General features: G+C 44.7%; 1 protein-coding gene across 2 annotated transcripts in view; it reads left to right on the forward strand.

Moving 5' to 3' along the window:
* PUS7 (pseudouridine synthase 7) overlaps positions 1 to 17203 on the forward strand; it is an 82961-nt gene that overhangs the window by 14125 nt on the left and 51633 nt on the right. For both annotated transcript variants that reach the window (XM_066354343.1, XM_066354342.1), the window contains exon 2: positions 14191 to 14623. In XM_066354343.1, coding sequence (XP_066210440.1) covers positions 14191 to 14623 — 433 coding nt within the window. The remainder of the gene's footprint in view (positions 1 to 14190; positions 14624 to 17203) is intronic.

The following is a 17203-nucleotide window of genomic DNA, read 5'->3' on the forward strand; positions in this document are numbered from 1 at the left end:
CCAGCAGGGGTTTAGTGAATTGGTTATGATTAGCTCTAAGGGATTGCACCCATGGGTGGTGCAGTTTGAAAGAGCTACCCCTCTCTTAAAATATATTTCTTTTTAGCCTGACCAGGCGGTAGCACAGTGGATAGAGCGTCGGACTGGGATATGGAGGACCCGGGTTCGAGACCCCAAGGTTGCCAGCTTGAGTGCGGGCTCATCTGGTTTGAGCAAAGCTCACCAGCTTGGACCCAAGGTCGCTGGCTCGAGCAAGGGGGTTACTCGGTCTGCTGAAGGCCCGCGGTCAAGGCACATAAGAGAAAGCAATCAATGAACAACTAAGGTGTCGCAATGAAAAACTGATGATTGATGCTTCTCATCTCTTCATTCCTGTCTGTCTGTCCCTATCTATCCCTCTCTCTGATTCTCTCTCTGTCTCTGTAAAAAAAAAAAATTAAAAAATATGTATATTTCTTTTTAGAGATGTCCTTTTTCCAAGTAGCCCATCGGACATATGACCAATATCACAGGTTATTCCACAGGGGTAGCTATGAGCATATATATACTTTTCACTTACCCTGTGGCTTCTCTCCCAACCAAGGGACCCACATCCCCTTTCTGCATGACCATAGCAGCACATGCATCAAACCTTAAGATGACTTGTCTGGCTTTCCTTTGACCCTAGTTTGTGCCATGGTTGGCTCATCATTTCATCCCTAAACTCCTCCTCCCTTCGCTACTTTTACCTTGAACACTGTGGGGTATAACAGATATAAGGTTGATCATTTCCTGGGTCACATACTGAATACTGAGTCTGATTGTATGTACAAGTCCCTTTCTTCTGGGTTCCTTGGCATTCATAGAAACTAGAGCAAAAGCAAGGTGGTAGACTTTTGGACCTTCCTTGGTGATATGGATACATAGTTCACAGTCCTCCTTCCTAGTTCCCTTTCCTCCCCAGAGTCCTATTATAAGGACCCCCATGGCACGGTTCCTCAGGTCAGTTGTGTGTGGACCAGCCAGCTTCCGGTTTGTGGCAGGAGCAGGGCATGTTCTTTCTCAGGGTCGGCTTGCCGGGGTTGGTGGGATCCATCTGCACTGTCCATGAGGGGCGTCTCTGGGAGAGCCGCCCACTTCAATCGACTGTGGTGAACCCAAGCAGGTATTCCGTCTACTTTGGCAGCTGTTGGAGTTGTGAGGATCACTGTGTAGGTCCTCTCTACTTGGGATGGAGGGGTGCTGGATTCCAGTCTTTGGCCCACACCTGCTTACCTGGGAAAAAGAATGAACAGGAGCAAACAGATTGATCAGAGTCCTATATCACACCCACTGGGATATGGTACAGGCCACCTTGCCTGAAGCCTCTAGTGGCTATGTAGTTCTGTTTCTCCTAGTTCTCGGGGGTCCCTGGCAAACTGTGTAATATCTCATAAAGTGAGTACCTGGTGTTCTTGGATGGGGTACACCAAATTTTAAACAGAATTAAAGGTAAAGCTTGCATTTATTTAAGATTGGTCTCCTGACATACTTTATTTCCCCATGTATAAGACACACCCCTCTTTTTGGGAAAAATTTGAGGTCTAAAAACTGGGTGTGTCTTATACAGTGGTTGTAGATTTTTTTCACGTGCATTTCCTGCTTTTTTGCACGGATGAGGAGTTGAGTGAATTTTATGATGAATAAAACTTGAGTTCAGTAACTTTATTTAATACATTTTTTTTCAAATTTTGAGCCCCAAAATTAAGGTGTATCTTATACATGGGGAAATAGGGTAACTTGCTAAGCCCTGACTTTAGAGTCCTATTCATGTGTTCCACCTTCCCGGAACTCTGAGGTCTGTTTGCTGCATGAAGCTTCCCGGTGATGCCTAATGCTTGTGCTGTTTATTGTAACAACTTAGCCACAAAAGCAGGGCTGTTGTAGAGCTTATCTGAAGTGGCAGTCTGACCCTTGGAATGACTTCTCTTAGTAGTGCCTTTGTTACTTCTCTGGCCTTTTCAGTCCAGGTGGGGTAAGTGTACACCTGTCCTGAGTAGGTGTACACTACTACTAACGAGTACCAGCAGCCTTGGCTTTGAGGCATTTTGGTGAGTCTACTTGTATATCCTCAATGGGGGCTGCCCCATAGGACTGGACACCTGGAGGCATCAAGGGGCCTTATTTGGCATTATTCTAGCAGCAGGTTGGGCAGTGCAAGCTGACTCCTTTGGCTAAAGTTGTTAGGAGAGGAATGTAAAAATACCTTCCTAGAGGTTTTTCTGTTTTTTCTTGTCCCGTGTGGGTGGCAGTGTGTAAAGCTTGGGCCACTGCCGGTCCCAATAGATGGGGATGACAACTCTACCATCTGGCAGTTGCATCCAGCCGTCCTTTAATTCTTTTGCCCCTTTCTTTTCTACCACCTTGTCTCTCCCTCAGTATTTGGGTGCAAGATCCGGGATCCGCAGGATGAGAGGGGTTATAGTAGCCTTGTGGGAGGACAGAGTAGAGCCCTCTTTGCCTCTGCATCTGCTCTGGCATTTCCCTGGGCTTCTACCTTGCCTCCTTCTGGGGTCCTCAGCAGTGGATTACTGCTGTTTGTTTTGGCTTCCAGACTGCTTCCAGCAGCTATAGAATTTCTCCTGGATATTTAAGGTCCTTGCCCCCAGCTCTCAGGAGCCCTCTTTCCTTATATATGGCCCCTGGACTTGCAGGGTAAGAAAGGCAAAGCAGAAATTGGTAAAAATGTTTGCTGTTTTCCTTCATTGAGCTCTAGGGCAGTCAGTTCTGCCCACTGAGCAGAGGTGCCTTGGGGCTGAGGCCACGCCTCCACAGTCTCTGTTAGAGTCACCCCTGCATACTCTGCTTGCCTTTGCCCTTGTGAGATGACAGAGCTGCTTCCATCTACATACAGCTCCCAATCTGGGTCTCTTGTGGGCTGGTCTAACAGGTCTGGCTGGCTGGAGTACATGGAGTTCAGCACTTCTAAGCAGTTGTGCTGATGCTTTCCCTCGTTCACTGGGAGCAGCATCGCTGGGTCTAAAGTGGTACACACCTCTATTGCGAGCCTTGGGTTTTCACTCTGGTATTTGGTGAGACAGGCATTTGTTAGCCAATGATGCCCTTTTGCATTCATCAGAGTTACTACTGCATGAGATACCCGCACCTTCAAGTTTTGTCCGAAAGCCAGTTTGTCTACCTCTTGTACCAACATTGCTGTGGCTGTTAAGACTCTCAGGCAGAGTGGCCAGCCCTTAGCAACTCCTTTCAGTTGTTTGAAGAGGTAAGCTACCCATCTAGGCTATGACCCCAAGTCCTAGGTTAATACACCTACTGCTGTGCTCCTCTCCGAGACATACAGCACAAAAGGTTTTGCTAGATTAGGAAGACCTTGCACTGGGGCACCTTGTAACTCCTTTTTAAGAGTCTGAAAAGCACAGTCCTGTTCTGGCCCCTACATAGAGGGGGTTTGACTAGACTGCAAAATTGGGGATCCACAAATGACAGAATCCTACTGCACCCAGGAACTCTATGACTTGTCTCCTCGTGTTGGTGACCGGAATGTTCTGAATAACCTGTTTCCGTTCTACTCCTAGCCTCCTCTCCCCCTGCTGGAGAATGAATCCCAAGTAGTGTGTCTGTAAAGTCATGGTGCACTTTTGACCGGTCACAGGAAAGCAACAAAAGACAATAGAAATGTGAAATCTGCACCAAATAAAAGGAAAACCCTCCCAGTTTCTGTAGGATGATGTGGCAGCATGTGCGCATGCGCAGATGATGACGTAACACCGTGTATACAGCGGAGCAGCCCACGGCCATGGCCAGTCGAGATGTGGACGGTACAGAGGAAAGTTCAGTGTGTTCTGTGGCTCGCTAAATTAGAATTCGTGACCAAAGTGCAACGTGAATATCGGCACTTTTATAACGAAGTGCCACTACATAGGAATAACATTACTCGGTGGGATAAGCAGTTGAAGGAAACTGGCAGTTTGGTGGAGAAACTCCGTTCTGGTAGCCATCAGTCAGTGACGAGTCTGTAGAGGCTATACGGGATAGCTACCTAAGGAGCCCTAAAACATCTGTGCGTGAGCCCACATGGAACTGCACTGAATAGGTATGAAACTGGGAGAGTTTTCCTTTTATTTGGTGCAGATTTCACATTTCTATCGTCTTTTGTTGCTTTCCTGTGACCGGTCAAAAGTGCACCATGACATACGGACACACTGTATTTTACTTGCCTTTGGCAGATCTGACCCTTCTTTTTAAAGACCTTGTATCCATTCTTCTCTAGATGGCATAGAAATTTGTATGTTCCTTGAGCACATCCTTGGAGAGTCTCGTGACCCAGCAACAGGTCATCTACGAACTGGAGGACACATTCAATGTCCTGTGCAGGAAACGTCTGGAGGTCACGAGCAAGGGCCTCCCCAAAGGTGGTAGGGGAGTTCTTGAACCCTTGTGGTAACCTAGTCCAGGTGTACTGCACCTTAGCCCCTTAGCCGGGTCCTCCCATTGGAAGGCAAATCACTACTGGCTTTCAGGAGCCAGTCTTACTCTACAGCAGGGGTCCCCAAACTACGGCCTGGCCCGCAGGCCGCATGCGGCCCCCTGAGGCCATTTATCCGGCCCCCACCACACTTCCAGAAGAGGCACCTCTTTCATTGGTGGTCAGTGAGAGGAGCATAGTTCCCATTGAAATACTGGTCAGTTTGTTGATTTAAATTTACTTGTCCTTTATTTTAAATATTGTATTTGTTCCCGTTTTGTTTTTTTTACTTTAAAATAAGATATGTGCAGTGTGCATAGGGATTTGTTCATAGTTTTTTTTATAGTCTGGCCCTCCAACGGTCTGAGGGACAGTGAACTGGCCCCCTGTGTAAAAAGTTTGGGGACCCCTGCTCTAAAGAAGGCATCTTGCAAGTCCAAGCAAGTAAACCAGAAGTTGTGGGCAGGGAAGAGGCTTAGGAGAGTGTAGGGGTTTGGTACTGTCGGGTGCAGAGTCACTGCTGCCACATTTACAACTCTCAAGTCCTTTACTGGTCGATAATCATTGGTTCCCGGTTTTCTGACAGGGAGCAAAGGAGTATTCCAGGGTGACTGGCATGGGATAATAATGCCATGCTCCTTGAGCCTCTGTAAATGCACCTGGATTCCTTCCAAGGCTTCTCTAGGAATCAGGTATTGTTCTTGACTCACAGGCAGTGTCCTAGGCTTTAACTTGATCCATACTGGCACTTGATTTATTGCTAGCCCAGAAGGATTATCCTCTGCCTACATGCACGTCAGGCCATTTCTGGGTTAGCCTCTGACTGGGTGGCTTTCCAGGCTTGGTAGTAAAAATTCTCTATTCCTCCTCTCTAGGGATGGTTAGTGTGAGAACTAACCTAGGCTTTGGCACCTGAACTCTAGCCGACCATTCGCGGTTTGCGAGTCACACGCAGCTCTTGTGCACCTTGAGTGTGGCTCTTCCACAAAATACCACTTGCAAGCGCTACCTCGATAAGGAATGTACCTACCTATATAGTTTAAGTTTAAAAAATTCGGCTCTCAAAAGAAATTTCAATCATTGTACTGTTGATACTTGGCTCTGCTGACTAATAAGTTTGCCGACCACTGGCTCAGCAGATCACGTCCCAGCAGGGGCACTGGACAGTCAGGTATGTACAGAACTGATGCATAACCTCATGACATCATATAGGACATTTACGGGGCAGGCAGAATGCCTGGTCTGCCTGTGTTCCTGTGGTTCCTACAATGTGGGCATTATTGGCCGAGTCACCACTGAGTGTGTAGCCTCTGTATCAATCAGGAAGTCCATCTGTTGGCCCCCTACCATCATATGGACCATAGAGTCACCAGGGGCCCCTGAGTTCGGTCGCCCTTGTCTGAGAGGGATTCCCCAGCTACACTGAACAGTGTGTCTTCCCCTCTGGAGGTGGCTGGCAAGCATGCCTCCCCTTGTCCTGCCTGGGACAGTTATTTTTCCAGTGACCAGTTCCCCGGCAGATAGCACACTGAACATGCCGCACGGGGCCCTGCATGACTGTCCTTTCTTTCCCTTGCCTGTCTTCCCATTTTCAAACTGGGGAGGCTGTCCTTTGCCCCTGTGCTGAAGGGCAGCAGCTGTGAGCTCAGCCTTCTTCATTCGGTGCTCATCCTCCTGCATGCTTGCAACCTCTCTGTTGATGTAGTCCTTGTTGGCTACAAATGTTCATCACTGTGAAGCCTTTTAATTTCTGGAGCTTCCTTTATATATCTCCTGCACTCTGGCTGGCAAAGGCCATATTAACCGTTGGTTATCTGGACTTTCTGGATCAAAAGGAGTATGGATCCTGTGGGCCTCACATAACCCCTCATAAAAGTCACCCGGACTTTCGTCCTTTCTTTGCAATGCCTCTGCCACTTCGTTGATATTAGTGGCCTTTTGGTTTCCTTTCTAGGGGCCTTGGAGGAGAGCCTCTTTGTGTCTCCTAAGCTGTCTCAGGCCTTCCTCTACATTCAGGTCCCACTTAGGATACTCTCCTGGCATCTGGACCCTCACATATTCCTGGGGGTTCTGGTGTCCCTCAGGGTTATTCTCCTCCAGCTATTTAGTCGCCACCTGTATTATTCGGCGTCTTTCTTCCATGTTGAACAGGGAGAAGAGCAATTGATGGCAATCTGCCCAAGTAGGATAGTGGGTCTGGAATATGGATTGCATGAGATCTATTAAGGCCTGAGGCTTTTCTGTATAAAAGGGAGTGTGGTGCTTCCAATTGAGGAGGTCGGTGGTGATGAAAGGTTGGTATACCAGCACCTGCTTTTCTACCATGAGCCCCTCTTCATTCATCACTGTGTTCCTCACTTCTCTCAAATGCATCTGCACACCGGGTACTGCCTTTGAGCGCAGCCTCCCAGCTAGGGAAGGAGAGCCTGGACCTGGTTCCAGTAAGGCAGTGAAAGGTGTCTCTCACTCAGGCGAGCTTATGGTGGGACTTGATAGGCCTGGCGATGATAGGCCTAAGTCAGTAGCAGTCTCTGGCATGGATGGGGAGCCAGATGTGGAAGGGTGAAGCCTTGCCAGTATGCATGGTGGGGGAGCCAAAGTTTCTGTTTCTTCTGACTCACTAGGGGTTAAAATTTCTGGCACTGAATTGGTGGAATGCTCCCCTGCTCTTGCTACTAACACAGTGGAAGCCTGACTTCTAAGCCAAGGGGGAGGGTACAATACCAGCTATGAGCCACGTGTCTATGTAGAGAAACTACTGGTCCTGGTCCAGTAAATGCCTGGATCTCTAGTTAAAGGTTCATCAATCTTGTTTACCTCTTCAAAGAACCAGCTCCTGGTGTCATTGATCCTCTGTATTGTTTCCTTAGCCTCTATGTCATGTATTTCTGCTCTGATCTTTATTATTTCCTTCCTTCTTCTAGCTCTGGGCTTTACTTGCTGTTCTTTTTCTAGTTCTTTTAGATGCAGGGTCAAGTTGTTTATTTGAGCTTTTTCTAGCTTCTTGAGGTATGCCTGTAATGCTATGAACTTCCTTCTCAGGACTGCTTTTGCTGTGTCCCATAAATTTTGAGTCGCTGTATACTCGGTATCGTTTGTTTCTAGGAATTTTTAAATTTCTTCTTTGATCTCTTTGTTAACCCATTCGTTATTTAATATCATGCTATTTAGTTTCCAAGTGTTAGAGTATTTTTCAGTTTTTCTGTTGTGTTTGATTTCTAGTTTCATGCCATTGTGATCAGAGAAAGTGCTCGATATGATTTCAATCTTCTTAAATTTGTTGAGACCGCTCTTGTGCCCTACATGTGGTCTATCCTAGAGAATGTACCATGAGCACTTGAAAAGAATGTATATTCTGCTGCTTTAGGGTGAAAGGTTCTGAAGATATCTATTAAATTGAGTTGTTCTTGTATGTCCTTTAAGTCTGCTGTTTCTTTGTTAATTTTCTTTCTTGAGGATCTATCTAGTGATGTTAGTGGGGTATTGAAAGCCCCTACTATTATAGTATTGCTGTTGTCTCACCCTTTATATTCATCAAAGGCTGCTTTATATATTTAGGTGCTCCTTCCTATATTAGGTGTGTAGATATTAATAATGGTTATATCTTCCTGTTGGATTGCTCCCTTTGTCATTATGTAGTGACCTTCTTTATCTCTTACTATAGCCTTTGTTTTAAAGTCCATTTTGTCTGATATAAGTATTGCTACCTCAGCTTATTTTCTATTTCCATTTGTATGAAATATTTTTTTTCCATCCTTTTATCTTCAGTCTATGTGCATCTTTTGTTTTAAGGTGTGTCTCTTGTAGACAGCATATGTATGGGTCTTATTTTCTTATCCACGCAGCTACCCCATGTCTTTTGATCAGATCATTTAATCCATTTACATTTAAGGTTATTATTGATATGTAATTGTTTATTGCCATTTTATTCTTTAAAACTGTATTCCTCTTTTGCTATATTCTTTTTCTCCTTTGATCTGTTTACAACAGGCCCCTCAGCATTTCTTGCAGCCTTGGTTTGGTTGTAGTGAATTTCTTGAGTTTTTTTGTTTGTTTGTTTGTTTTTGTCTGGAAAGCTTTTTATTTCTCCTTCAATTTTAAACGATAGCCTTGCTGGATAAAGTAGTCTTGGTCGTAGGCTCTTGTTCTGCATTACTTTGAATATTTCTTGCCATTCCCTTCTGGCCTCAAGTGTTTCTGTTGAGAAGTCGGAAATCATCCTTATGGGGGCTCCTTTGTAGGTGATAGTCTTTTTTTCCTCTAGCAGCTTTTAATATTTTCTCTTTATCACTTAGCTTTGGTATTTTAATTATGATGTGTCTTGGTGTAGATTTCTTTGGGTTTCTTTTTAATGGAGTTCTCTGTGCTTCTTGAACTTGTGAGATGTTTTCCTGCCTTAATTTAGGGAAGTTTTCAGCTATGATATGATTGAACAAAGTCTGTATCCCTTGTTCTTTCTCTTCTTCTTAAGGAACCCCTATGATGTGGATGTTATTTCTTTTCATGTTGTCACAGAACTCTCTTAGAGTTTCCTCAGACTTTTTGAGTCTTTTCTTTTTTCTGCTCTGCTTCCGTGCCTTCATTTATTTTGTCCTTTAACTCGCTGATTCGATTCTCAGCTTCATCCATTCTGCTTTTAATTCCTTCCATTGTGTTCTTCATTTCTGATATTGTATTTGTCATTTCTGACTGATTCTTTTTTTATTATTTCAATGTCCTTTTTTATATTTGCTATCTTTATTTAGGTGTTCGTAATGACCATCTATTGTTGTTCTAATATCTTTGAGCATCCTAACAATCATTATTTTAAACTCTGCATGTGGTAGTTTGGTTATATCTGACTCATTCAGGTCCTTTTCTGGGGATTTCTCTTGATTCATTTGTGTTGCATTTCTTTGCCTTCTCATTCTGTCTGTGTAAAAGAAGGTTTTGGCCACTGGAGTCCACTGGGTGTGGCCTCTGTGTTCCCTAGGTGTGGTCTGTCTGCAGGCCCGCCATTCCCTCTGCTGCTGCTGCCTAGGGTGTTCAGGTATGGGTGTTGCCAGTGCCGACCCTCTGGGACTGTTGCTGTGATTTCCGCCTCTCCTTCACGGGAGTGGCTGTGATCACGTGCTCAGGTGTACAAGCCTGGGCAGCCTTGGCCTTCGCCCCGCCCCCATGGGTGGCGTTATGCTCAGCCCTGAGGGCAGGGGTGAGCACCTTTGCTCAGCTGCAGGTCTCCCCCTGATTCCAGGCTTTCGCCCCGCCCTTGCAGGAGGAGCCCACTCTTGGGAGGGCTGCAAGCCTTGGCTCCACAGGCTGGGCGGGACTGCGTGCCCACACTCAGTAGCGGGACTCTGCCTGTTCTGGGCTTTTGGCTCCACCCCTGCGGGAGGAGCTTGCTCAGGCCACAAACCTAGGTTCCACAGGCGGGGCAAGGCTGTGTTCCTGTGCCCTTGCTCAAGGGCTGGTCTCCACCCTTTCTGGGGCTCCTGCCCTCCCCCCACAGACTGGAATGCAGACGGCCTGCAGCTGGGCTTGACCACTTTTGCACGCCCCCTCCTCGCTAGCCGGGCAAGACCAAGCTCTCACCTGGGCCTCAGTGGCCATCCAGCTTCCACCCTTGCTGACAGAACCGTGCTTCCGTGTCCCACTGCTGCCCACCTTCCGGCGAATCCTCAGCCGTGTGGGTGCGGGCACTGCAGCTCAGACCCTAACACTCACTACTGTAGTCCCGAAAGCTCCCTCCTTCTAAGTGACTGCTCTGAGTGCTGCGGGAGAGCTTGTTTGGCTGGTGTCCTGCTTCCCTTTGCTGGTATTGCTGTTTCCAGGGGAAATATTCACTTCAGATTTGGGGAGTGACTCGTCCCACAGGTTAGGGTGGCTGTCTCTCAAAATGTTTCTCCCTGTGCCTCCTAGATTATACTCTCTTTTTTTTTTTTTTTTTTTAAAGTGTTTTTTTTTTTTTTTTATTCATTTTTTTTAGAGAGGAGAGAGAGAGAGGGAGAGAGAAACAGAGGAGAGAGAGATGGGGGGAGGAGCTGGAAGCATCAACTCCCATGTGTGCCTTGACCAGGCAAGCCCAGGGTTTCAAACCGGCGACCTCAGCATTTCCAGGTCAACACTTTTACCCACTGCGCCACCACAGGTCAGGCCTAGATTATACTCTCTTCCTGCTACTCCAGTCCTCTCCTCTCTCCCCGTCCCCCAGAGCCCCGGGAGAGTGGTTGTGAGAGAAGTGTTCTGCATGGTCCCTTTAAGAAGAATCTTGGGTCAGAGAAATCAGTCTCTTTCTCACAAATAGTATCCTGTCTTGTTTCCAGCTAAAAACTGTCCATACGCCTCTTCTAGGCTCTGGGGCTGCAGGCTGGGGCTTTGTTCCTGGGATTCAGGACCCTCCCCTCTCTGCTAAACTCACTTCCCGCCATGCGAGTCTCTCCCAGCTGCTGTTTGCTCCGGGGAGCTGGGCAGCCCTCTCCGCATTTCCGCTTTTCCTACCAGTCTCGGTGTGGCTTCTTCAGTGTTCCGTGGTTGAAGAGTCCTCTTAGTTCAGTCCAAAGTTGTTTTTTCCAGGTGATGGTTCTTAAAATTAGTTTGTAACCCACTTTGGTTCTGGGAGGTGGAAGTTGGTACGTCTGCCTACTCCATCGCCATCTTGTCTCTCCCCCGCCTGGATCTCTAGTGACTACCTGCCACACCCTCTGCACAACAGACCTGTCCAAGCTTCCTTCTGGCCACCCACCCCGAAAGCGGGCCATTCTAGTTCATACAAGGTCCTCAATTTCCCTGGGGACAGAGTAACTCCGTAATCCCTTGAGAACCCTTTCTTAAAGTTCTTGATCATTGTGCTAGGATAGTAGGTTTTCCCTGTGAACCTCCCTGTCTCCCATGACAAATACCAGTCACGCCACAAGAAGAAATTGGGGGAGGGTAAGAGAAACGTGGAGGGGATGCCACTCACTTCAGTCAGTCACCGGCCACTCCCCTCACAGAGATGGCAGGCCCTTTTGGCTTATGGCAGGCTGATACAAACCATCAGCACACAACTCTGCCTCTTAGCTGTACAAGGCACCTTACGGAACCATGGTTGGGGACCCAACACTCACTTCGGCGCTGTGAAGGAGTTGGAACTCCTACCCACTGTCCGTCTCATTCACTCTTTCACACAGCCTGCCACACCTGTGGAGGGCGACAAGTCACCACTCCTGACCTCTGGAGGGTGATCAGGCCTTTCTTCTGCCCATTGGGGCAGGTCCTCAGCTAGCTACCCTTGTCTGGTTTTCCTTACCACGCTCTGATGCACCCCCCTTTCTCATTCCTCCGTTGTTTGATCCTTGCTGAGACTGGCCCTTGGGGATTCCTCTTCTGCCCTGTGAGGTGTCCACACAGGGAAATCCCTGGTGTGCACTCAGCAGGGCAGCCCAGGGCCTCTTCAGTGGGGTACCCGAAGTCCGCCAGACACCAGTGTCCTTCCTCCATGCTTCCCGGCCAGCGCACCAACAATCTGCAGCAGGAAATGGCCTGCAAATGGAGGATAATAGACATCCAGACAACTTGATGGAGGAAGAAGAATTTATTAGTAGCCGGCAGAGCACATGGGGCTAGTAGCACCAAAGCACAAGCTCCTCAAAGCTAGTGTTTTTCTTTAAAATGTAGTTAACCTGGCCTGACCTGTGGTGGCGCAGTGGATAAAGCATCGACCTGGAAATGCTGAGGTCGCTGGTTCAAAACCCTGGGCTTGCCTGGTCAAGGGACATATGGGAGTTGATGCTTCCAGCTCCTCCCCCCCCTGTCTCTCTCTCCTCTCTCTCTCTCTCTCTCCTCTCTAAAATGAATAAAAAAAAAATTAAAATGTAGTTAACCTGTCCAAGGTCACAGAGCCAGTCAAGTTCTCTGTCTTTTTTTAAATTTTATTTATTTATTCATTCATTCATTCATTCATTTTAGGGGGGGAGAGAGAGAGAGAGAGAGGGAGGGAGAGAGAGAGAGAGAAAAGTGGGGGAGGAGCAGAAAGCATCAACTCCCATATGTGCCTTGACCGGGCAAGCCCAGGGTTTCGAACCGGCGACCGACCTCAGCAGTCCAGGTAGACACTTTATCCACTGAGCCACCACAGGTCAGGCAAAACTAGTTTTTTAAAAAAAATCTTATATACCTTTACAGCTTTAGTTTTCACGTGACAAGTGCCTGATTTCTTTGACTTCTTTGTCTGCAGACCTACAGGACTTTTGTGTCTCTGGGAGGGGAGGGGATAGGAGGTGAGTTTTGGACTGTCTGTCCTCGACTATTCACATATCCCATTTTTCTTACTGGTGCTGCACGTTTATTTCAGGGAACTGATAAAGGGGTTCACAGCTATGGTTTGTTACTTTTCACACTTTCTCAGTCAGCCCTTCCTCCTTAGTCTGAAACCCTGAGGTCACAGGCTTGAGCATAAGATCACAGACATTGCAGACTCCCTCTCCTGCATTCTTCTGGTTTCTCCCCTCTCAGTATAGTATCATCTTATCCATTTAAAATTTTTTATTTTATTTGTTTATTGATTTTAGAGAAAGAGAAAGGGAGAGAATGAGCAAGAGACAAAAACATTGATCTGTTTCTGTACGTGCCCTGACTGGGATCAAACCTGCAAGCTCTGTGCTTCAGGACAATGCTGTAACTGAGTTATCTGTCCAGGGTTCATCTTAACCATTTTTAAGTGTACAGTTCAGGAGTGTTAAGTACATTCACATTGTTGTGAGACCAGTATGCAGAACTCTTTCGTTTTGCAAAACTGAAGCTCTATATCCGTTAACCAGCTCTGTATTCCCCTTGCTCTTTTTATTTTTTAAAACACAGTATAGTATGATTTCATGTCCATAATGGTATTTACATACTAGTTTAATTTTATCAGTGTTTGAAAGTATGTTAATATGCATGAAATAAAATTTAGATGATACAACTATAGTATTCAGTAAGTCAGCAAGTCTCCATGCTGTCCCCACCGCTCGTACCCTATCCTTTCTCAGTTCCTACTTAGTGCTCACATTGTTTCCACATATTGGTCGATTTATGTACCCCCCAGGCATTGTTGTTCTTGATTTTTTACTAATATAAAAGCACTGAGACCCTGACCGGTTGGCTCAGTGGTAGAGCGTCAGCCTGGTGTGCAGGAGTCCCAGGTTCAATTCCCGGCCAGGGCACACAAGAGAAGTGCCCATCTGCTTCTCCACCCCTCCCCCTCTCCTTCCTCTCTGTCTCTCTCTTCCCCTCCTGCAGCCAAGGCGCTGAGGATGGCTGTATGGCCTCTGCCTCAGGCGCTAGAATGGCTCTGGATGCAACGCCTCAGATGGGCAGAACATCGCCCCCTGGTGGGCATGCTGGGTGGATCCCAGTCGGGCGTATGCGGGATTCTGTCTGACTGCCTCCCCGTTTCCAACTTCAGAAAAATACAAAATAAATAAATAAATAAATAAAAGCGCTGAGACAAGTATCCTTACTGCTAGAACATTAACCACTTTCTTCTTATTTTCTTAAGATACAAAAAGTAGTATTTTGGGGGCAACGGGCATACATATTTTTAAGGCTTTTGATGCACACTTTCAAATTTTTTGCAGAAGTATTCTGCCATTTTCCTATGCCACCAAAGACATACGCCAATATTGGGAAGAATCATTTTTATAAATGAGTTTTAGGACCCTAGGAACAAAGTTAACTGTGCTTCTGTTTGCTGAAACCCACTTATTTATAGAAGTAATTGTTACTTTCCTACTCTGTCTTCATAAAAGGTTCTCTTAAATGTTTTCTTGGAGCCTTAAACATGGAGATGACAGAAGTAACTGGTGTGTCACTGAAACGTGGGTCCCTTGCTGTTGAAGATAATGACAGTCTGGTCCCAGCTGAGGAGGCAAAAAGGCTGAAGGTCTCAAAATGCTGTCTGATCAAAGGTCAGGATGGGCTGGAAAATAACTCCCTACCCAGCTGTGAGAATGTGCCTCGGCTACCTGACGACTCTCTAAGTGCTGGGAAGAGTACAGAAAATTCTGATGCCCAGTTGGAAGAAGAGGAGGAGGAGGAGGAAGATGGCCTTTCAGAGGAGGATGAGGAGGAGGAAGCGGAGAGTTTTGCAGACATGATGAAGCATGGACTCACTGAACTTGATGTGGGCATCACCAAATTTGTAAGTTCCCATCAAGGATTCTCAGGAATCTTAAAAGAAAGGTATGTTTAGTTTATGTATGAAATTATTTTAGTTATATTAGTTCTTTCTGTCCTTAAGGATTAATTTCACAGATGATCAGAAAGGATACGGAAAGCTGCCTAAATGAGTAAATGAAACCATTTAAAGATAAAATGAGTGGAACCATAGTTTCTGTCCTTTTCTGTCTGACTTACTTCACTTAGCATAATACCCTTAAGATGTGTCCATGTTGTTGCAAATGGCAGCATTTCATCTTTTTTTATAGCTGAGTAGTACACCATTGTGTGTGTGCGCATGTGTGCACACTACATTTTCTTTATGCAGTCATCCGTTGATGGGTACTTAGGTTGTTTCCATGTATTGACTGCTGTAAATAATACTGCAATGAACATGCGATACATATATCTTTCAAGTTTGTGTTTCTTATTCTTCAGTTAAATACCTAGAAGAGAATCAGAGGTAGTACTATTCTTAATTTTTTGAGGAACTGGCATACTGATTTCCATAAGGGCTCTACCAATTTATAGCCCCACCACAGTGCACACGTTTTCTTTTCTCCATGTCCTTTCCAGCACTTTTATTTCTTGTATTTTTGTTAATAACTATTCTGACAGATGTGAGATGATATTTCATTGTGGTTTTGATTTGCATTTTCCTAATACTTAATGAAGTTGAACGTCCTTTTACATGTTTGTCGGCCATCTTTATGTCTTCCTTGGAAAAAGTCTATTCAGACCTGCTGCCTATTTCTATTATTATTTTAAGATTTTAGTTATTGATTTTTAGAGAGAGGAGAAGGACAGAGAGAAAGGGGGGAGGAGCAGGGAGCATCAACTTGTAGTTGTTGCTTTTTGTGTGTGACTTGACTGGGCAAGCTCAGGTTTTGAACTGGTGACCTCATCATTTCAGGTCAGGCTTTACCCACTGCACCACCACAGGTCAGGCTGCCCAGTTCTTAATTGAGTTGTTTGGTGGTTTTTTTTTGTTAAGTTGTATGAGTTCTTCATATATTTTGGATATTAACACCTTACTGAAAATATTATTTGCAAATATCCATCCCCATTTGGTCGGTTGCATTTTTTTTATGGTTTCCTCTGCTATGCAGAGCTTTTTAGTTTGATGTCTTATTTGTTTATTTTTTGTTTTGTTTCCCGTGCCTTTGGAATCAAATTCACAAAAACACCACTGAGACCAAAGTCTAGAAACTTAATGCCTATGTTTTCTTCTATATATTTTATTGGTTTAGGTTATGTATTCTAGTCTTGAATCCATTCTGAGTTTATTTTTGAGTATAAGATAGTCTAGTTTTATTCCCTTGCATATTGCTGTCCAGTTTTCCCAGCACCATTTATTCTTGGTTTCTTTATCATAAATTAGTTGCCTACAAAGTGTGGGTTTATTCCTGGGTTCTCAGTTCTGTTCCACCGGTCTATTTATCTGTTTTTATGCCAATACTATACTGTTTTTATTACTGTAGCTTTGTACAATAGTATAGTTTGAAATCAGAGAGTGTGATACCTCTGAATTTGTTATTTTTTCTCAGGATTAGTTTGACTGTTTAGGGTTTTTTGTGGTTCCTCACAAATTTTAGAATTTTTTGTTCTATTTCTGTGAATAATGTCATTGGGGTTTTGATGGGGATTTCATTGATTTATAGATAGCTTTAGGTAGTACGGACATTTTAACAATATTAATTCTTCCAATCAATGAACATGGAATATCTTTCCATTTATTTGCGTCTTTGATTTCTTTCAACAATGTCTTGTAGTTTCTGTGCACAGGTCTTTGACCCCTTTGGTAAGTTTATTCTCAGGTATTATTTGTTGTTGCAATTGTAAATGGATTTTTTTTCATTTTTCTTTCTGATAGTTTGTTGTTAGTATATAAAAACAGCAGATTTTTTCATGTTGAGTTTGTATCCTGCAACATTACTTTATTTGTTTATTCTTTCTGATTTGGGTGGAGTATCTATGGTTTTCTATATAGAAATTCATGTCATCTGCAAATAGTGACAGTTTTACTTTTTAATTTCCAATTTGGATGTCTTTTATTTCGTTTTTTTGGCTAATTGCTCTAGCTAGGTATTCCAGTACTGCGTGGAATGAAAGTGGCAAGAGTGAGTGAGTGGGCATCCTTGTCCTGTTTCTGATCTTAGAGGAAAAGCTTTTAGTTTTTCCCCACTGGGTATTATGATAGCTGAGGGTTTGTCACATATGGCCTTTATAATGTTGAGGTGCTTTCCTTCGGTGTCGGTTTTATTGCAAATGTTTATCGTAAATAGAAATTTTATTGTATCAAATGGCTTTTTCTACTTTTGAGATGATCATTTGATTTTACCCTTTATTTTGTTAATGTGGTACATCATGTTTATTAGTTTACAAATATTGAAACATCATTGAACGCTAGAATAAATTTCACTTGGTAGTAGCCAGTGATCCTTTTAATTTATTGTTGTATTTGATTTCCTAGTATCTTGTTGAGGACTTAGAATCTTGTTTGCGTCTTTATGTTTATCAGAGATATTGCTCTGTAATTTTCTTTTTCATTTGTTATTCTTGCCTGGCTTTGGTGTCAGGGTAATATTAGTCTCATAAAATGAG

The sequence above is a fragment of the Saccopteryx leptura genome, chromosome 12, assembly GCF_036850995.1.
Source record: "Saccopteryx leptura isolate mSacLep1 chromosome 12, mSacLep1_pri_phased_curated, whole genome shotgun sequence".
In the NCBI taxonomy this organism is placed as follows: Eukaryota; Metazoa; Chordata; class Mammalia; order Chiroptera; family Emballonuridae; genus Saccopteryx; species Saccopteryx leptura.